At 59.3% G+C, this 21,278-nt stretch overlaps 1 protein-coding gene across 5 annotated transcripts in view; it reads left to right on the top strand.

Annotated features, from left to right (window-relative positions):
• Positions 1–21,278, top strand: part of SPEG (striated muscle enriched protein kinase) — a gene marked incomplete at its 5' end in the record, with an annotated part of 56,075 nt that overhangs the window by 12,448 nt on the left and 22,349 nt on the right. For 4 of the 5 annotated variants that reach the window (XM_080798758.1, XM_080798757.1, XM_080798756.1 and 1 more), the window contains 10 exons: positions 721–2,030; positions 3,828–3,971; positions 4,310–4,492; positions 13,776–13,951; positions 14,193–14,281; positions 15,108–15,283; positions 17,818–18,078; positions 19,123–19,281; positions 19,383–19,572; positions 19,664–19,887. In XM_080798758.1, the coding sequence (XP_080654884.1) occupies positions 721–2,030; positions 3,828–3,971; positions 4,310–4,492; positions 13,776–13,951; positions 14,193–14,281; positions 15,108–15,283; positions 17,818–18,078; positions 19,123–19,281; positions 19,383–19,572; positions 19,664–19,887 (2,912 nt within the window). Of the gene's footprint in view, positions 1–720; positions 2,031–3,827; positions 3,972–4,309; positions 4,493–12,559; positions 12,858–13,775; positions 13,952–14,192; positions 14,282–15,107; positions 15,284–16,657; positions 17,489–17,817; positions 18,079–19,122; positions 19,282–19,382; positions 19,573–19,663; positions 19,888–21,278 lie in introns of those variants that run through there. The other variant, XM_080798760.1, reaches the window with a different exon arrangement.

The raw sequence follows: 21,278 nt of genomic DNA, 5'->3' as shown, positions 1-21,278 counted from the left end.
AGCTGGGGTGGGGGGGATGGCGAGACGCGCAGAGATGGTAGGTGGTTTCCAAGGACTCAAGTTAATTTTCCCAGAAGCAGGACCAAGTCAAAGACCTGTAGTGGGGGCAGATTGATCAAAGGGAAGGGGAACCTGGTTCTTCTACTCTCCCACCCCAGGGACCTCAGCTGCCACCTGCTCTGTTCCCAGAGCGCTGGTGAGGGGCTAGGTAGTCCCTGAGATAGGGTGTGGCTCCCAGAAGGGAGTGCCTGTTCTTCTAGGGGTGTGTCCTGCTGAGGCTGGGCAGGGCTGTGGGGGCCAGCTGGGGGCAGGAATGAGGGGGAGGCTGCATTCCCGAGAGGGCCCCTCCCCATCCACCCCTCCTGCCTTTCCTCACGTTTGGGTCCTAAGCTCATTCTTTTCTCTCTCACCGCGCTGTTGTCTTTTCTGCTGTTTCCCAGCTTCCGGGGCTGGGGGGAGGGGGCTGGCCAGAGCCCTGGGGGCTGAGTCTGTACTTGGGCCCAGCTACCAACCCAGTCTTCTGGTGCCAGGGCTGCCAGCCTCTCCCCAGCACCTGCTCTGGCTGTTCCTTACTCTGGTGGGTGGGGAGGGGGAGCCGGTCTGACCCATGTCACCCCCAAGCCTTCCCAGCATGCCCCACCGTCCAAATCCTATCACGAGCTGAAGGTCTGGGAGGGGAGAGCCCTAAATCTTCTACCCCTCTTCGTCTTGGTTCTGCAGCAGTGTCCCTCAGAGCGGCTTGCACAGGGAGGAGCCTGATCTTCAGCCTCAGCCGGCCAGTGAAGCCCCCCGTCGCCCCGCCCTACCGCCTCCCTCCAAATCCGCACTGCTGCCCCCACCGTCCCCTCGGGTGGGTAAGCGGCCCCCGCCGGGACCCAGCGCCCAGCCCCCGGCCACCCCCACATCGCCCCACCGGCGCACGCAGGAGCCGGTGCCGCCCGAGGACGCCACCGCCGAAGACAAGCGAGGGAAAAAGTCCAAGTCGTCGGGGCCCTCGCTGGCGGGCACCGCGGAGTCCCGGCCCCAGACGCCACTGAGCGAGGCCTCGGGCCGCCTCTCAGCACTGGGCCGCTCGCCCAGGCTGGTGCGCGCCGGCTCCCGCATCCTGGACAAGCTGCAGTTCTTCGAGGAGCGACGGCGCAGCCTGGAGCGCAGCGACTCGCCGCCGGCGCCCCTGCGGCCATGGGTGCCCTTGCGCAAGGCCCGCTCGCTGGAGCAGCCCAAATCCGAGGGCGGAGCGCCCTGGGGCACACCCGGGGCCTCCCAGGAGGAGCTGCGGGCCACGGGCAGTGTGGCCGAGAGGCGCCGCCTGTTCCAGCAGAAGGCGGCCTCGCTGGACGAGCGCACACGGCAGCGCAGCCCGGCCTCCGACCTTGAGCTGCGCTTCGCCCAGGAGCTGGGCCGCATCCGTCGCTCCACGTCGCGGGAGGAGCTGGTGCGCTCGCACGAGTCCCTGCGCGCCACGCTGCAGCGCGCCCCATCCCCTCGAGAGCCTGGCGAGCTCCCGCTTTTCTCCCGGCCTTCCACCCCCAAGACCCCTCGGGCCGAGAGCCCCGCCGCCGCCGCTCCCCAGCCGCCTCCTCCGAGCGTCGCCGCGGGGAAACCCGGGGATGAGCAGGGGCGGCCCAGGAGCCGCGGGCCGGCGGGCAGGACGGAGCTTGGGGAAGGCCCGCAGCAGGAGGTTAGGCGCCGGGACCAGTTCCCGCTGACCCGGGGCAGAGCCATCCAAGAGTGCCGGAGCCCCGTGCCGCCCCCTGCCACCACCGATCCCCCTGAGGCCAGGACGAGAGCACCCCCGGGTCGGAAGCGTGAGCCCCCAGCGCAGGCGGTGCGCTTCCTGCCCTGGGCTGTGCCGGGCCAGGAGGGCGCTGCTGTGCCTCAGACCTTGGAGAAGAACAGGGCGGGGCCTGAGGCTGAGAAGAGGCTTCGCAGAGGGCTGGAGGAGGATGGTCCTTGGGGGGCCTGGGATCGCCGCGGTCCCCGCGGCCAGGGCAGAGGTCGTCGGGCCCGGCCCACCTCGCCTGAGCTGGGTAAGGCCTCGGCGAGGGCCGAGAAGGTGCAGAGAGCTGGGTGGGAGGGCGTTTCGGGAGGGCTGCTGGACAGTTGTGAGGGTGCGGTTTTACCTGGAAGCTACAGACCCGGGTTTGAGTTTGAGTGAAGGATTGTGAAGGTCCTTGTGCTAGAACCTGCCGGCTGGTGAGGCAGTATGCAAGTGTGTTTCGGTGGAGGCTGAGTGGAGCTGAGACCTGACCAAAGAAAGGTGCCCAGATGCTTGCATAGGTGCCCTGGGTCCACTGGGCTGCAGGGGCAAGGATCTAACCCAGGTGGGAGGCGGTGGTGGAAACCTAAGGAATCCCACTCCTCTGTGTGGGAAGAGACGGAAACCCATCTCAGTAAGTAACTGAGGTCAGGTCCCGGGGAGAGGCGAGCTCTGGTCCAGCCAACTCAGCTTCGAGCCCAGTACTGTCCCCTGACCCATCCATGGCCATGACTGTCGGACCCAGTCTTTCAAGCTAGCCTCGCCCCCATCCTTGAGTCCTTGTATGGCTGCGCTGACTGTGGGCACATGCCAGCCTGTGTGTCATGTCCTAGCCTTCCTGGGGATGGTGGCCAACAGCCAGAATGCTCCCCTGCTCCTAACTGCTCACCCTGAACTCCAGCTCAGGCTCTGCACCTGGATGGAGGCAGAGGCCTCTGCTCGCTGCACCCAGGACACCTGGTCAGGGTCTCTCATTGCGCTTACCACCTGGGGTTTTTCGTCATTATACTTTTCATGGAAGGAGTTATTGTATTTTTGTATTTTTCGTGGATTATCATCTCAACGTTTTTAGAGATAATTAGGTACATGTCCGTTGTCCTAGTAGCCACATTATTGTACCCCACAACACAGGCACTGCATGAACCAGGCTTCGGGGTGCTATTTTAATTTGTTTGCCCACTCTGCAAGAGGTCGGGTGTTACTTATCAGCTCCATCTTCCAGATAATGAAAGAGAGGCGCAGAGAGGTTATCTAATTTGTCCAAGGTTACAGAGCTGGAAAACAGCTTAGTTGGGATTCTCACTGCTCTTCTGACCATCTACCAGACTGCACCTTGTGTGGCTTAGAGAACGTCAGGGTTGGAAAGCGCCCAGAGGGGTCCACTACAATGGAGCTTTAGGATACCTTCGTTTGCACGAGCTTCCTGTAAATGCTTCTTACGTCTGGCTGTCTCCCTGGTACTCAGACAAGTTTAGCATGCCGTGGGCGCGGTGCTACTGCTTGGTGCATGGACAGAATCAAAGCCCATTCATGAGGCTCTCAGATGGCTCCCGGACCCACTTGCTGCTCCCTCTTTTGAATCCAGTGGCATCACTAATATGACAACTTACCCTGTGTTTGCCCTGTGACAGCGGTGTTAACGCTTAAGGCTTCAGTCACTGTTAGCTTATACTGTCTGTTTGGAAGCTGGTAACATCTTATGCTGTTCTAAGAGCACTTCCATAAAACAGGGCCTGATCTACACAGTGACTGATTTGTATAAAGACACGCATGACCGTCTGGGCCTTCCACCACAAACCATAGTTTGTGGCTGAGGTTGGGAAGCCAAACTAACATGGAGTCCCTGGCAGCCTGTTTGAGAACCACCCGCCTCCCACTGCTTCTGTCTTTTCTTCCCTGTCTCAGGACATTCAAGAGAGAGACCCCTTGATCCCCCAGCCCCCACCTCTAGAAGCCCTTCTTTCTGGGTTTGGCTTTCTAAGATCCAAGGATACCATTATCCCCTCTCTCCCTGAGTCATCCCCACAGGGACCTTGTCCCCTTACCCTGTTACCCATGTCTCCGGCAGAGTCTTCGGATGACTCATATGTGTCTGCTGGGGAAGAGCCCCTCGAGGCCCCCGTGTTTGAGATCCCCCTGCAGAACGTGGTGGCGGCCCCAGGGTCAGACGTGCTGCTGAAGTGTATCATCACTGCCAATCCCCTGCCCCAAGGTGAGTTCTGGGGCTGGGCCCAGGCTGAGGTTGAGACAGCGAGTGGGAGGTCCCCCGCTCAGTCCTTGGAGGGAGGGGTAGGGGAGGAGGGACATTTGCTCCTTGGGGCTGGCCTCACTCTTGTGTGTGTGTGTGTGTGTGTGTTAGGAGAGCTTTCCCAGAATCCCCTGGGAGAGGGGAGGGCAGACCTGGGCTTCTGTGAATGAGGAGGGGGAGCCCTCAGGATTCCCTAGGGTGGGGAGTGGAGTGGTTTGGGCTCTGTGGAGGGGGAGGGGAGATTTGCCCCCAGTGGACTACTGGGGACCATGGCCACCAGTCATCCCGCTCCTTCCCCACAGTGTCCTGGCAGAAGGATGGGTCCGTGCTGCGCAGTGATGGCCGCCTTCTCATCCGGGCGGAGGGCGAGCGGCACACCCTGCTGCTCCGGGAGGCCAGAGCGGCTGATGCCGGGAGTTACACAGCCACCGCCACCAACGAGCTGGGGCAGGCCAGCTGTGCCGCCGTGCTGGCCGTGAGACCTGGTAGGGAGCCTGTGAGCCGGGGGCCCCGGGTGGGATGAGCCGCGACCTTTCCCTCTCCCAAACCTAGAGCTCAGGCTCTCCGCCAGGAGGCTCCGTCTGTTCTCACGTGTCGGCTGCTCTGCTGGAAGCATTCTAAGTGGCCTGGCCTTGGAGCTGGGGCCAGATTCCCAAAGGCACACACAAGGCTGGCCAATTCATGAAGTTGCTAAAATTTGTCTTCACATATCCTCTAAATGCCATCCTCCCTTGGCATTTCCCTAAAAATGATCCTGTGAGAAAAGCAAATTATCCTTGAGTCTCTGAGGAAAAGAATCCCCCAGCTCAAAGGGCTTAAAAGCCATCAGGAGCCTTCTGAGGTCATTTCCTCTAGAACAGTACCCCTTCCCTGCCCAGTAAAAAGGATGCTTTTAAGTGCCACAACCCTTCCCCATGCCCTTGGTCCTTCTGTTGAACCCAAAGCCCTACAGACAGGGACAGGGTAGCTGAGAGCACCTCGCTGGAAATGGCTGTGGCTGAGGCTGCCTTGCTTTCTATTTTTACGAAAGCCCTCGCTTGGTGTTGGACTGCTTCCTTTGGGTGTAAGCCCAGTTTCTTTCAGGTTCAGGGTAGGGCTGGACGGGTGTCAGTGGGCATGGCTAGTTCTGCCCATTCAGGTTGCTGGGTCTGACAGTGTGCTGACCCTGGGCAGTGGTGGCAGGGGAGGTGAGGCTGGGTTGGGGGGGGATGTCCAGAAGGAAAAGACACAGACTCAAACCTCCAGGATATTAGCACTGGGTCATCAAGCTAGATCAGAGGACCTGGGGTGGAGGACAGTGCAGAGGAGAGGACAGGGCAGAGGAGCATCAAGCCATGGGTCAGATTTATGGGGTGTTGGGTTGAGAGGCGCGGGGGCCCTGAAGGCCGTCGGGGTGTGTAGAGGCAGCAGGAGGCGCCGGGCGTGGGACAGCACGCCCAACAGCACATGCTGCTCCGTCCCTTTCACTGGACACGGAAGGAGACAGGTTGCTGAGCCTCTCTTGCTGTGGGCCCAGCACTTCTGTACCTTCACGATAAGGATGATGGTGGTGGTATCTGCCCTAAGCCCCCGTTCTGCATTTGATTCTTTTGTTTGCACCCATCTGGCTCTGCAGAATAGCAGGACTTCCTTAGCTCACATACCCCTCCCAGCAGCCGGTGTTTCAGACTTTCTCCTTTCCCCCGCCCCCCCCCCCACTGCGCTGATTCATGCTGGCCCCTAAACGCGTGCTTCCGTCCTTCCATCACCTCTGGGATCTGGTCTGTGACTCAGCTCCCAGCTCTCCTCAGGGTGCCTGGGGCTGGCTCTAGGACTCTGGTCAATATCTGGCTTGGGCTGAGATCTGGCAAGGAGGGTGGGGGGTGTCCCAATACCGGCCTGTGGCCGTTTGGGAGCCTTTTAAGGTTGGGAAGCAGGCTTGGGGCAAGGCAGCTGTCCGCACTTGACTGGGAGCTCTGTGTTTGTCGTACTCAACCTCCCTGCCCTTCAGTTTCCTCCTTTGTGTGATTCTACCATCCTCACAAACAAAAGCAAACGTGTGAAGGGGCTTTATGTGAAGCAGTAGGCAAATGTTAGCTGTTAGCATTATTAACAGGTGCTGTTGTGCCCAGGTTTCCATGAGACTCCAGAAAGCTGTCTTTTCCTTTGCTGCCCATTCTTCAGACTGTCTTAGGGATTCCTCCCCTGCGTTTGCCAGGCCCGCGGCCCCAGCTTCTCCATATTTCCCAGCCTCTGGGTCCTCAGCTCATTGTGGCATGTCTGTGTCTCCCCCCGACCCAGCCCACCCTGGGGAGCCAGACAGGCTTCATCGCATTAGTCCGTGGCACTAGGCTTTGCCCCCAGAGAGCAGCCCCCATAAGTCATGCTGACTCCGCCCCTGGGCTCTCTTGGTGGAAGCAAACTTTCTTCCCCTACAAGGCACTGTTTGGTCCGGCGCAGTTGGACAAGGGCCAGTGGACCTGGAGAGCAGCAGAGTGAGCGGAACCAGGGGGTGGCACAGACATTTGGCCAGGGCCAGGGTCTCAGGCCTGCACTGTGTGTGGAGTGAGGGGGTAGGACTAAGAAGGGGAGTCAGGCAGTGTGGCCCTGTGGCTGCAGGTGAGGAGAGTGGGGGGCAGGCAGGAAGGCGGGGGAGTCAGCTGAGGGAGGGAGTGTGTAGTGTCTGATAGGAAGTGGCCTCCTGGAATCACCTCCCTTTCTTGTTCCTTAACCCCCCTGTGGCCCTGGCAACCAGGACTGGCTGCACAGTGCCCTCTTGGGGTGCCCACCCCCAAAGGGTGTGCTTTGGAGAGCTCACAGAGCTCAATTCCTGGTTGGGAACCACGGGTAACCAGGGAATGGGTAACTAGACAGTGTAGTCACTCAGGCATTGGAGGGCAGCATCTGGTTCTCATCACCCCTGCCCCAGCCAGCCCACTGAGGACTTCCGCTGCGGCCACAGTCGTTCTCCCAGAGGGGGTATGTGTGTCGGGGCGGGTGGCTGGGGAGAGTGAGAGGTATGCTTACCTGAAGCTGAGCATTCTTAACTGCCCACGTCTGTCACACGACATTCACTGAGAACGGCCTGGCTGCCAACTTCTACAGCTCTCTGGGCGGTGTCCTTCCATACCTCTTCTCTTATTTGGCCACATCGCCCCATATCTGTCCCCTGGAGAGGGACATGATAGGTGGTGATATACCCATTTTACAAATAGGAAGACATAAACACGGAGAATGAAGCGACATAGACCTAACCCAAGGCCCACCACCTTTACTGAGCAGCTATAATCTGCCTAGGAACATTGTAAGCAGCAGGTGATTGGCGGTGCTGGAAATCCACTCAGGTGGATGGCGGAAGAGGAGGACATAGGTGGGCATCTCCTGAGCACTCCCTGTGTACCCAGCCCTGTGTCGCTTGTGTTATCACATTTACTCTTGCCCTGGGTGGTAGGTTCTGTTGTTATGCCCACATTGCACACGAGTGAGCTGAGACTTGGAAAGCCCCAGCAAAGTGCGTTAGAGAAATGCCGATCAGTAGAACTTTCTGCCATGAGGGAAATGTTCCATATGCGCCTAGTCTGGTATGGTAGACACTAGCCACGTGTGGCTGTTGAGCTCCTGAATTGTGGCTAGTGCGACCAAGGGACTGGATTTTTCTTTTCTGTATTTTTTTTTTAAGATTTATTTATTTATTTATTTATTTGACAGAGAGAGAGAGATCACAAGTAGGCAGAGAGGCAGGCAGAGAGAGAGGGGGGATGCAGGCTCCCCGAGGAGCAGAGAGCCCGATGCGGGGCTCGATCCCAGGACCCTGAGATCATGACCTGAGCTGAAGGCAGAGGCTTAACCCACTGAGCCACCCAGGTGCCCCTTTTCTTTACGTTTCAATGGAGATGCATCTAAGTAGTCTCAGGGGCCTAGTGCCTACCCTGTTGGGGTGCTCAGCTCTAGGAGCAGAGGGCCATTTGGGGGCTGATCGTGATTGGAAGCCCTGTCCCTGGGTCTCCCAAGCCTCCACTCCTTACTGTCCCTTTTGCTGCTACTCAGAAGAGGTTGTGGGTTAAGAATGAATTGTGCTCATAAGCTCCCACTGGTTGGGGAGCAGGGCGAGGGGAGGGAGGCAGATGCCCTCTGTGGATGGGTCTGATGGGGGCTTTTCTCTCTTTCCTCCCTGGGCTCCCCATCTCCACTGTGGCAGTGATCCTGCTTTGTCTCCCTTCGTGCATGTGGGATCACGTTCGGCTCATCTCCACCTTGGGTCTGACAGGAGGCCCTTTGGGTGCTGGTCAGGAGGAAGGCAGATCTGGGGGCTCCATCCTTTTGCCTTCGGTCCTCCCTCAAGCACAGATCTTATATATTTGAACCTGAGGTTCTAGCGTTTTCCGGCTGAGACCTTGGCCTCTTCCTGTTTCCTTAGCTGGCCATAGTTTTCTCGTCTGTGAGGTGAGGGTCTGTATGTCCCCTGGGCTTACCTTACTGGGTGAGATTTATGAGGCCCTGTGGGGATGAGGAGGTAGCTAAGGACATTTGGGCCAGAGGATATGGCTTTTCAGAGCTCCTTCTGGCCCTCCCGTAGGAATGACACCGTCATAACAGGACAGAGTTTGGTTATAGGAGCTCAGGAGTATAAAGGGAAAGGCACCATCATCTGCCCGTGCCCCTTCTCCTGGGCGTGGCTGCCACAGTCACAGCCTCTCCCTGTGAAGGCAGGAGCTGCCGAGGGAGGGGACCTCGGAATGCCACATGACCCCGTTGCCTATCCTTGAAGGGGTTTGGACAGCATCTGAAAAAACAGATGCTTGGGCCCCTTGACCAGACTCAACGCTTCCTTCCCACTCCTGGCTTCCAGAAGCAAGTTGGCCCCGGGGGGTGTCTCCCAAGGCTGCTCCCTCACGATGGGTATTGTCACACTTAGCCCCACAGAAGAATGGGCACCTAGTCCACTGTGGGCGCCAATGCTTTGTCCAGCACAGAGCGTCTCCATGTAATCACACGTGGGGAATTAACGGTTGCTGTGGCTAGGTCAGGCCGGCTGTGGCAAGTTCTCTTGGCTTCTTCATCCATTTGAAACCAAAACAGAAACATCTTCTCCTCTGGAAGGGGCGATACCCGCTGCAGGCCAACTTGCGTCTCCCTCTGCCCTCGGGCTCGCTGACTTGCACAGTGGCATGAGCACAGTGGACGTTTAGAGGAACCCCCCCTGGAGACAGTGCCCGTGGAATGCGGGTGGGGAATGGCCGGGCCCCGGATGAGGGCTTGCTGACTCCGTGTCACCCCATCCCTCCGAAGCCTCGAGCAGTTCCCCTTGGCCTTCAGAGTGAAGGCCCCGCTCTAGTCCCCATCTGGACCTGAGGACCTGGGCCGTGGGAGCCCCCGCTCTAACTCTGTCAGCTTTACCCAGTTCGGGGGCCAGCAGGTTGAGCTACAATCGTCTGCGTGTTCTTGCTGTCTCTGAATATTTGCTCCTGCAGCTTCCTCCTCCAAAAAGACTTTTTCCCTTTTTCTCCTGCTTCAACCAAACTCTTAATTCCTATACCACCCTTCCCCTCAGTTACCCTGTCTTCCCTGAGCCCAGAGGAATCTGTTGTCTGCTCTCTGTGGCCCTCATCTGCCCTTCTCTTGCCTCCTCATTATTCCTGCTCACTGTTCTGGTTGTGTATGGAGGGGATTGTCGTCCTGCCAGCCACAAGGCTCCTGAGATCAGGACCATGATTTGGCCCCTTCTAACCCCCTGCAGCCACACCCGGGGGGCCTTCCTGGATGGTCCAGGGCCATGTGGACTGCAGGATTGTGTGTGAGATAGTGGGGTGGGGGTAGGGGGGTGGAAATCTGGGTGACTTTCCCAGCCCCGGGAACAACCCGGGTGACACGGAGAGGCTGGGCCAGACAGGCATCTGTGGAGGGTACTGCTGAAGACCTGCCCAAGAGTGGGGGAGCTTGGGTTAGCTGAGAAGTCCCCGGAGCGGCGGTCTTCAGAGTGTGGTCCCCAGACCAGCAGCGTCCGCATCACTGTGGGAATATGTTAGGGATGCACAGTAATGTACTCGGGGCATCAGAAACTCTGGGGGCGGGGCACAGGGCAGTCCGGGATTTAAGCCCAATCCTGAGGCAGCGTGAGCTTTGAGAACATCTGCTAGAGAGTCAGGCACCTTGCTCAAGATGGGAGGCCAGATGTTGCTGTGGGAAGTGCCTGGGCTGTGGAGCCAGACCTCTGAGGTTCTGAACCCTGCCCCCAAGTTTAGTGGCCAGATAAGATGGAACTTGCCTCTTAGGGTCATCTTCCTCCCATGAGGATCACAGGGGTCCCTAAACTTTCATGTACATAAGAGTCACCTGGAGTGCTTCTTAAAAGATTTTATTTATTTGAGAGAGAGAGAGAGAGAGAGTACACGGTAGCAAAGATGCAGAGGGGCAGGGAGAAGCAGGTTCCCACTGAGCCTGGGGCCTGATGCGGAACTCAATCCCAGGACCCCTGGATCATGACCTGAGCCAAAGGCAGACACTTAACCCACTGAGCCACCCAGGTGCTCCACCTGGAGTGCTTTCTAAAAATGTAGTTTCCTGACCTCTGTTTTAGGGAATCTAATTCTTCAGGTCAGGGTAAGTAAGGCCCAGGAATTTATGATTTAAACAGGCTCCCAGGTGGTCCTGATATGGGTGGCTGAGAAGCCCTGGTGTAGAAAGCCCTTCATTGTAGGTGGCTGTGACTCTATTTACCCTTAGAATGTCTCAAGGCATGTTGGGACCAGTATTGAACTAAATGTGCTGGTCTAGGTGGGAAGAGACCCCCCCACACACACACACACTGAGGGCTCCCTCACACCTATATTTTCATCAAGTGAGACCAACCTGGGAGCACTGTTGAAAGGCCACACACATGCACAGAGTCAGCGTGTCTTGGGGGTGATGGGGTGTGTAGGGGCAGCACTCACATGGTGGGCCTATGTGCCAGTTAGGTTTGGGAACACCTGCTCCCTACTTCCTGGCTGGTGTAACGGTATTTCCCACAGTGAGCCCGGCTTGTGGGTGGAGCAGGACTGAGGTACAGGGACTGGCTGCAAAGATGGTTTTGGTGGTGGGGCCGGTAAAAAGTGGGGTGGCACCAGAGCCTGGCGTAGAACCCCAGAGGTTTTGGGAGCTGGAGACAGAGATCCTCCATCTTTGAGGGGGCCTAAGGACCCTGATTCAGGTGGATTCTCGCAGCATGCAGTTCCCCCAACCACCACCAGGGGTCTCCGAGGCTCCGGCAAACGTTGCCAATCTGCTTAAATCTCTGAGGTCCCTCCCTGGGCCTGTGAGTGCCTGCGGCGCCTTCCACCCTAGAGGTGACCCTGGAGGTCACAGGCTCCATGGCAGTGAGGGGGCTCCCACCTCCAGGTGCCACACCTGGCATCTCAGCATCAGCTGGTGGCCCAGCTCCTGGCAGATGTTCACCAAATGCCATTCTGACTTGCCTCCCCACCTCCACCTCAAGATAGCCAACCTGAATGGTGCGCCCCCCCCCCGCCCCCCTCTCCCAGTCCCCGCCTCCTTCTTTGGCAGTGCTGGGAAACACAGGTCATAGCTTGGGAATGTGGCATTGGGTTGCGGGGAGTGGGGGGGGATAGGAGAGGGGGCGCCTGGGTAGCTCAGTCAGTTGGGCGTTCAGCTCTTGATTTTAGCTCAGGCTGTGGTCTCAGGGTCGTGGGGTCGAGCCCCACAACGGGTTGCCAGTGGGGAGTCTGCTTGGGATTCTCTCTCTCCCTCTCCATCTGCCCCTCCCCATCATGCATGAGGTTGCGTGTTTTCTATCTCTCTCAAATAATAGACAAATAGATCTTTTAAAGGATGGGGGGAGAGAAGGCCATGTGACCTCTCTTCAGCAGCTCCCTTGTTCTGCTATTCATCTCCAATCCCCTTCCCCAGTCCCAGTCCAGATGGCTGCTCATCGTGTGGCGTTACTAGAAGCAACCCCCCTTGCCTCATGACCCTTGGCCCGGGGGGGGGGGGGCAACAGGGTGAGACACTATTGCCAACAGGTGCCCCTGTCCAAGCTGGTAGGAGGAGAGGTGGGTGCAGGCCCAGTGCCCCCGGGTGGTGCTGGGCCAAACTTGCTGTGGCAGTAGTGGGGAGGCAGAGGTGGGATTTGGGGCACTCTCAGGTATTTCCGGGAAGGAGGCTGGAGGTCCTGACAGTTCTGTGATTCTCAGCACCACAGAAGAGGGTATGGCCTGGCCCCAGTATTTGAGGCTGATCAGCACATTCCCACGTGGGGCTCTTGGTGGTTTGGTCCGAGCAGGGGCGTCCTCAGGGCCATCTGCCATCATTGCCTCCCGCGGTGTGTGCGTCAGAGGGAGCGGCTCGGGGCTAGCGTCCATGTGCTGCTGCGCATCGCACCCCTGTCTCCCCCGTGGCTGAGGCCCCGGCACTTCAAGTGGAGGCACCAGTGAGGGGCTTTGCTCTTGTCAGGGTCCAGAAGCTGTAAGGAGAGAAGAAGCAGATCCTGCTGCTGGGGAGCGAGCGGGGTGGCTAAATACAGCCAGGCCAAGTGCTCTGCCCCTCCCCTCTCCTCCCCCTCCACTCCTGCCTCCCTTGGACTGCTTGTGGTCTCAGCAGGCACCACCTTCCCCGCCAGCTGCCTGCCTGCCACCCAGCCTGGCCCTGCCTGGCCGGCCCCCACCTCCCCCTCTCCTCTCTCCCCTCCCCCAGGCCCTCTGTGCTGAGCCTCAGCAGGGTCAGCAGCAGGAGTCCTGCGAGTGGGGCTGGGCGGGCTGGGCTTCTGCTCCCTGGGGAGCCAGCTAGGGTGGGCAGTGGGCAGGCGGCAGGAGGGCCTGGTGCCAGGGCAGAGCCTTCAGGACAGGCGCAGCCTGGGGTCTGTGCTCAGAGTCTCGGGTGAGTTGGGGTGCAGCCCTGTGGGGGGCCGGGCCACAGGGGCTTGGGGTGGGGGAACCAGGAGGAGGGGCCAGGGGGCTGTGGCGGATTCATGTCTGTATTTGGTAGTCGGACAGGAGCCAGCTCAGTGAGGCTGGGCCCCTGGCCAGTTGCAGGGGAGGGCGTCAGAGCCCTGGGGACACCCCTCCCCCAAAGCGAACCCTGGTGCCCCCCTCCCCTTCCCCAGTCTGAGTTGCCCTTCTCTGTGGATGACTCAAACAGCTTTCCCATCCCCTGAGAGTTTGGGGGTCCATGTTCTAGGGCTGGGGCCAACAGGTGCCCCTGGGGTATCTGGGGCAGGAAGCTGAGAAGGGAGAGGGGGAAGGGCGGGCTGGACAGTGCCGCCTCATTGGCCCTGGCACTGCCGGGATGGGGCTTGTCTGAGGTGTGTGTTCCTCTGCACCAGGCCCAGCTCACCCAAGAGACGGGTGCCCGGGCTGTACCACTCTGGGGACCATCAGCATTAGAAGCTTGCAGTTCCATGCCAGGAATGTGGGTTCCCTGCTCCAGTAGAATTTCAGGTCTCCCATCAGGCCCAGGGCAGCCCCTCTGTCACCTGAACCCCTTGTCCCAGGCTATTCGCTATGGTTCCCCTACTCAGGGGGTTCAACAGTATCAGCGTTAAGAGAGTCTGGGGCAGAGCAGGATTTAGGGGCTTGGGGACAGGAGACATCTGAACAAGGTCACACAGCAAGCAAGTAGGAGCCCCATGAAGTCAAGTCAGGGCAGGGCTGGTCTTCCTCCTAGGCTGTGTGGAACATTCCAGACCTTATCAGGTCCTTGATCTGGGGCTGATCTCTCCAGCTCTGTCATTCTCTCTGTCCCCCCTTCCTCCTCTGGTGTCTCTCTCTGTGCCACAGTCTCTCCTCTCTTTTCCAGGTGGGTCCACGTCACCTTTCAGCAGCCCCATCACCTCTGACGAGGAATACCTGAGCCCCCCAGAGGAGTTTCCGGAGCCTGGAGAGACCTGGCCCCACACCCCCACCATGAAGCTCAGTCCCAGCCAGAACCGCCGCTCCTCTGACACTGGCTCCAAGGCACCCCCCACTTTCAAGGTCAGACTGCTGAGGCCAACACCCAGCCCTTGGGCACCCCCCATTCCTTCATGTGGGCCCTTGTTCTTAGGGCCCCACCAGGTTCTAGCAAGACCTAGAGGTTGGCCCCATTAACCCTTCTAATCTGGAGCCAGCCTCAGTCAGCCCAGTGTGGAAGAGGCCTTTGCCCAGAATCTTCTGGCCCCCGGGAGCCACAACTGGGCCCTGAATATCTCCCTTGACGCTTTGGGGTCCCCTTCAGGTCTCGCTTATGGACCAGTCAGTAAGAGAAGGCCAAGATGTCACCATGAGCATCCGTGTACTGGGGGAGCCGAAACCAGTGGTTTCCTGGTGAGTAGCAGCACCCCTGCTAGTTTCTCCCGCTGAGGTCTGGCCTCTGGGTAGAGGGCAGGGGGCCCTTTGTGGACTTGCCTGTGACCTGCCCAGGGGTCTCATCCCAGGTCCAGTGGTGCCACTCCCTGAACATGACCCTGCCCCTTTGTTCAGGCTCATTCAGGGCTTCTCCTTCTTGGGGGCAGGGGGAGGGTTGGGTAACAAAAGGTCTCCTTTCTGTCCTGCTGGGGATGAATGGGCGGAGTCATCTCTTACAGGAGGCTGCCCTCTCGCACCCCCATCAGGCGACAGCAGGGTGCTTTTTGAGGCCTGCTCTGCACCCAGACCTGTGCTAGGCCTAGGCATAACAGTTTGTTTCTGCGCTGCCAAAGCCGGGGGCTGAAGGCTACAGTGCTTTATCCCAGGTGCCTGGGACCCCGATTCCTGTTTGCTTAGGTTCTTTGTAGTTTGGGTCTTAGTTTTCATTTGTCATTGATTGGCCAGTCCCCTGTGTGATTTTTTTTTTTAATAACATTTTAAGTTATTTCTCATCCCTTTTAGGAAGTGGGAAAACTGTTTGTTATAAAAAATAAAAATAAAACACAAAGATGTTTCAGAACTATTAAGAGCTGAATAGTTGTGGTTAGGTTCCAAGAAGGGCAAGTTCCTAGTAGGCAGAGGTGTTCTGGAAATTGCTGGTGGAGGGCTGGAATGGCAGAGTGAGGGTGAAAACTTGGCCCTGTAGCCAAGAGGACAGATCTGGGAAGGGGGTAGATGATGTGAGGCGCCTGCAAGGGCAGGTCAGGGCCTGGGCCCCCAGAGTGAGTTCCTGTCCCTCCGACAGGCTGAGAAACCGGCAGCCTGTGCGCCCAGACCAGCGGCGCTTCGCCGAGGAGGCAGAGGGCGGGCTGTGCCGGCTGCGGATCCTGGCGGCCGAGCGGGCCGATGCTGGTTTCTACACTTGCAAAGCGGTCAATGAGTATGGCGCCCGGCAGTGTGAGGCCCGCCTGGAGGTCAGAGGTGAGTGCCTCACACTCTCCATGAACCCCCCGACCCCCTGCCCTAGCCCTGGCCACATCCCTGCTCAGGTGCCAACTTTGACACAACCTCAGTTGGAGGATGTCGCAACAGGCCTTAGAGATCCCATAGTTGGTTGCTTATATTGTAGCTGAGTAAACTGAGGCCCAGAGAGGGGAAGGGACTTGCTCAAGGCCACACGGCAAGTTCATTGCTCAGCCTACTACACAGTATGGCTTTCCCTGTGCTCAGTCACACCTGTCCCCGATGCTAGCCAGAGAGAGACCCTGCTTCCTGCCACCAGCTGTCCCCTCCCCACCCTCTTCCAAGCTTTTGTCACCTTGCCCTTTCCAGGCTCCTCCCTCACACCCACCCTGCCTCTCCCCTATTGCCCCTTTGCCCTCCTACCCGTCCCATTGCTGTGCAGAAGCTGTTGTGGTTGGAGGTGGCAGTGGGGAGAGTCTGATAGCTGGACCCGTTCGGAGGGGCCTTTGGGATGACTTGGGTTTGAAGCACTGGAGGGACCGCAGGGGTGCCAGGGTGAGCAGGACTGTGGAATGTGGAGAGGGCTGGGCCCCCGGAGTCGGGGCAGAAGGGCAAGGGACCTTTCAGGTAACAGGGATAGCAGGCAGGCCTCAGCCAGGCTGCCCTTGGGGGGCTGGTGGTTTTCCTCCCTAGGGCTGGTCATCAACCTTGCCTTCTACTTCCCCCTTCCCTGTGAGCAGCTCAGGGCTGGGAGCCCCTCCTTAGCTCCGCACTCAGCCATCATCCCTCCCTTCCTGGTAGAGGCCAGCTCAGAGAGCTTTGCAGATACTCCCAGCCCCTGCTGGAGCTCCAACTCTCACAGTCATGGTCACCTCCACTGGGCACTGCCTGCCTCAGTCACCTGCCCAGTGTCTCCCATTCTTGGGGCTGCCACTTTCTTGGTTTCTGAAACCTTCAGCTCTCCCTGAATCTGTATCTGGCCCCCATTCCCTGGCCTCTTCCTTCCCCTCTAGGGTCTGGCTCTGCCTCGCTTCTCTGTGTTAACCCGTGTCTCAGTTCTTCTCTTTCTTTGGGGTTCCTCCTGACATCCCCTAGGCTTTTGGTGCCCCTGATACCTGTGGATGCCTTTTCCCTGGTTGCCCGTGGCCTCTGCCTGTCCAGGAACCCCAGAGACCCTCCCAGCCTCTGGCTGGCTGCCGGCCCCCCATCCCCAGGCTGATGTGGGGGGAGCTAAGAGTGGCAGGGCGCCCTGGCCATTTTAGAGACCACTTTCCATGCAGAGGGGCCCTAGCCAGATCTGCGTGGCGTGCGTGTGCGTGCGTGTGCGTGCGTGCGTGTGCGCGTGCTGCACTAACCTGCCGCTTGCTGACTGAGGTTTTTGTCTGTACACAGGCGAGTGAGCTCAGGGGGCCGCCTGCGCTCCCCCCGCTGCCCTCCGAGCTGCGCCCCTGTCTCAGGCACCTCTCGGACCTCGCTGTGTTTCACTGCCTCCTGCCCACAGGCCCTGCCGGCCCGCCGGCCCGGACCCTGTCCCAGCCTCCCATTCCATCCCCTCCCCACCTTGTGCAGCATCCTGGGATAGCCCATGGGCCCCTAGGGACCCTTCCTCCCCAAGTGGACATAGGGCTGGGTGGGCTGGGAGCCCCCACATGGACTGAGTGCCAGCAAGGGGCTGCCATGAGGGGTATGAAGACTCCCCCCACCCCCAGTCTCTCCCTGCAGGGGAGCACCCAGCGAGTGCATGTGCTACCGCTGCTGCAGGCCCTGTCTGTCTATCTGTCTGTCTGTGTGTCTGTGACAGTCAGGGAAGGATGCGTCGGAGCCGGTGTGGGCGGAGGCAGGGCGGGAGAGGACAGGGCAGAGCATCCGCAGGCTGGAGGGGCCTAGAGAGGCAGGAGGCTGTTGACAAGGGGCTCATGAAGCAGGGGACCGGGCACTCACCATTCCAGAAACGGGTTTCAAATTGCACAACACTTTCTGTTTCACAAGATACTAAAAGCCAGAGGCCCTCAGGCCCTACGCTGATGAGGAGGCCTGACCCAGTCCCACTCTGGGCAGGTTCAGGGCTCATCTGGGACTCCCCTGTTCACTGTCAGGGCCCAGGATACTCTGTCTGGGAATGAGGGTGTTAGCCAGGGTTGGCCAAAGAGTAAGGGCCTGTTGTTGTGGGTGTGAAGACATTTGAACAAAGCTGTTTCTTAGCTCAAATAAAGTCCAGTTTGTACCCAGCTGGTGTGCTGTGTTTTGTTTTTTTTTTTTCCGCCGCCGTCTCTGCCCCTACGTGGCCCTCTCAGATTCCCTGCCCTCGATTCCTTCCTGTTTCCCCTGAGTTCACCCTCCCTGGCCCAGCTTGGGTGGCCCTCCTGAAGCCAGGCTCTGGAGCTCTTTGCTGGGCTGGCCAGGCAGGTGGGCTTTCCCTGTCTCCAAAGGAACAAAACGCATCTCTCTCTCTGTATCTGTCTGTCTCTTTGTGTGTGCGTGTGTGTGTCTCCCTCGCCCCGTTGTGTCTCTGTTCCATGCGTGCCCCCTGTGGCCGCTTCCCCCCACCCCAGCACACCCTGAAAGCCGGTCCTTGGCCGTGCTGGCCCCCCTGCAGGACGTGGACGTGGGGGCCGGGGAGATGGCGCTGTTTGAGTGCCTGGTGGCGGGTCCTGCCGATGTGGAGGTCGACTGGCTCTGCCGAGGCCGCCTGCTGCAGCCAGCCCTTCTCAAGTGCAAGATGCATTTTGATGGCCGGAAATGCAAGCTGCTGCTCACGTCTGTGCATGAGGACGACAGCGGCGTCTACACCTGCAAGCTCAGCACGGCCAAAGGTAACTGCCCTCTTGGGCCCTGGGGCTGTCGGGGGGCCCCGAGAGCCGCAGGTTGGGGGCTGGAGGGGTGGGAGCGGGGGCCTAAACAAGAGAAGGCAGTGCACCTGTGTGGGTAGAATCTGCATGGGGAGTGGCCTCTGGCACAGAGCGCCTCCTCCTGTGTCCGTGCGAGCTGGTGACCCCATAGGCAGCCAGTTTGCTGTGGTCTAGCCAGCCCACCCAGACTTGGGTTCCAGTTCCTGCCCTACCGCAGACAGCCACGTGACTTTGGACGAGTCACTTCATGTCTCTGTCTGGAAAAAGGGATCGTGAGACAAGCTCCCGTGTAGGGGGTCCGGTGGGATTAGTGAGCTAATGTGTGTCATGCGCAAAGTACAGCACAAGCCTGGCAAAGGGTGGCATTATAAATGTCAGCCATTACTATTATGAATGACATCTCTGACCTGGCCCCGTCCTCCTTTGAAGAGCAGAGATCATGCCTCGCCAGCTCATGGTGATGAGCGCCTAAGGTGACAGTGGAAGCCTTTGCAAGCAGGAGAGGATCAGGGCGGTGGAAGGGGCTCTTATTTGCCCCAGAAGACTTCTTGTGGGCTGGTGTCTTAGGGCCAAGGGGCATTGCTCTGGGTCTGGGATGGGAGGGACAGAGTGTGGGCCCCAGCCAGGCACAGAAGAAAGCTTCCCCAAGGGCAAGGGAAGGGTGTGGAAGAGGAACTGGGTTTGGCTTCCACACCCCTCTCTTAGAGCCCGGCTGAGCTTCATCCTGGCTGGGCAAGGGGCGATGAGGAGGGGCCCCCATTGTGGTCCTGGCAGCCATGGCTTCCCTGCCACCCACCCTTGCCAACCTCTACCCTCCTGAGAAAGCCAGATCTTAGGGTCTTGCCCACTGCCTCGCTGCTCCAGTGTCTGGGGACCTCGCTGGGCTGTGTTCAGTCCCAGCTCTGAGCGCAGGTCCCCTTCCTGCCCAGTATGTGGGTGGGCCCCTCGGGTTGGGGTGCCTGGGGCTCCGTGACCTTCCCTGCCACAGTGCCGACCCCTCTCCACTAGATGAGCTGACCTGCAGTGCCCGGCTGACTGTGCGGCCCTCGCTGGCGCCCCTGTTCACTCGGCTGCTGGAGGACATGGAGGTGCTGGAGGGCCGCGCGGCCCGCTTCGACTGCAAGATCAGCGGCAGCCCGCCCCCGTCGGTCACCTGGACTCATTTTGGTACGGCCCTCCACCCTGCAGATGTGGGGGGAGCCCTCAGGTCCAGAGGTCCCGGGCCCCTGGCTGAGCCTGCTCCTCACTCCCGCCCCGTCCTCCCCCAGGCCGCCAGGTGGAGGAGAGCGAGAACTTGCGGCTGCGGCAGGATGGAGGTCTGCACTCCCTGCATATCGCCCACGTGGGCAGTGAGGACGAGGGGCTGTACGCGGTCAGCGCGACCAACACACACGGCCAGGCCCAGTGCTCGGCCCAGCTCTATGTGGAGGAACCCCGGACGGCCGCCACTGGCCCCAGGTAGGGGGGGCTCCTGGGGAGGCCGGTGCAGCCTCCGAGGTGCCCAGGCCCCGTGGTGGGAGGCCTCTGGGCAGCCATGTCGTTCTTCCAGCTCGAAGCTAGAGAAGATGCCATCTATCCCTGAGGAGCCGGAGCAGGGTGAGCTGGAGCGGCTGTCCATGCCCGACTTCCTGCGGCCACTACAGGATCTGGAGGTGGGCCTGGCCAAGGAGGCCATGCTGGAGTGCCAGGTGACCGGCCTGCCCTACCCCACTATCAGCTGGTTCCACAATGGCCACCGCATCCAGAGCAGCGACGACCGGCGCATGATGCAGTGTATGTGTTCTGGGAGGGACCCTGGGGAGCGTCCCCCCGGCACCCTCTTCGCTCGTGGTGCCTTCACGCTCTCCCTGCCTTCGAGCCTTCCTTCTCTAGCCTGCGCAGGGGCAGGGCGCCTGTGGGAGGGGACACAGAGGGGCTGTGTGATCAGGGTCTCCTTCCTCAAGCTGCACAGCCCCATCGGCGGAGTCACCGCTCCAGGCCTGGGTGCCCCCCTTAGCACATACTGGACGGGTGTACAACTTGCGGCTGACCAGCAGCAGGACAAGGGCAAGGTTACGGAACCCCTCGGTGCCTCGGTTTCCCCATCTGCAATAGGCTCACCATAAGGATGAAATCGGTTAATAAGCACGAAGCACCTAAGAGGGGCCTGGCGAATAGCGAGTGGTCAGCGAATGATCATCTTATTGTTACTGCTGTTGTGGCTGCTTGTTCATAAAGCAGGGCTCTTCACGCCCTCCTGGAGAAGTTTCTGTGAAAAGGCCAGCCTGGGCAGTGTCTGGTCTTGAGAGGCTGCTCGGCCAGGGTTGCTAACAACAGCGGGTAAAGAAAAGGAGCCAGGGGAAGAACGCAGAGGACCAGGTTTGGGACCCTGTGCTTTCCGCCTGGGGCTGTTTCTCTTGGGAGCGTCTCAGTTCCATCCTCGAAGGAATCTGAGTCTCAAGATAGGTTCCTCTTACAGCTGCAGTGCGGTAGAACTCACCTCTCTTAAACATTATGTGAGTGCCAGGCCCTGCGCTCAGCTTCCTTATCAAGGGCCTGGAGGGCAGGGACTGGTACCCCTGTTTGCAAACGGGGAAACAGAGACTTACACAGGGATGGGGACTTGTCCGAAGTCAGGAACGGCCCCTTTGACTCTGAGGCTACCTCCTAAGCACGCTACCGATCCCTGCCCCCCATGCCCCATGCTCCCACCCCATTTTCCAGAGTCAGCTCTGTGGCTCTGACCTGTCCCCTGGCCATCGCCACTGCCACCGCCGCCACCACCTCGGGCTGTCTGCTCAGCCCACAGGCTTCCTGTCTCTCATTCTGCTTGAGGCCCAGGTCGAGTGTCTGTCTCGGGAGCTGAGCTGGCGTCCCCACTCTTCTCTGTATCTGGGGTTGGTGGCAGCCTCTGGTCTGTCTTCCTTTATAAATAGTGTCAGCAGAGATAAATGAATGGGTGACTGTTCCATGGGGAGATAACCGGTCAGAGAAGGGAGGGGTGTTTGGGGATGGTTGTGACGTGCAGGAGGACAGGCCGACCTCTTCCCCTTCACATCCCCACCTGGGATGGCCTCCTTATCATCATTCAGGGATCACAGTGTCGAGAGGGAAGTTCAGAAGCAGAGGGAAGCAAGTTTAAGGCATGGCTCCATCATTTATTAGCTGTGTCACCTTGGACAAGT

This window comes from Martes martes, assembly GCF_963455335.1.
Source record: "Martes martes genome assembly, chromosome: 3".
NCBI classification, from domain to species: domain Eukaryota; kingdom Metazoa; phylum Chordata; class Mammalia; order Carnivora; family Mustelidae; genus Martes; species Martes martes.
The sequence above is the reverse complement of the archived record's forward strand: the minus strand, read 5'-3'. Positions and strand labels throughout refer to the sequence as shown.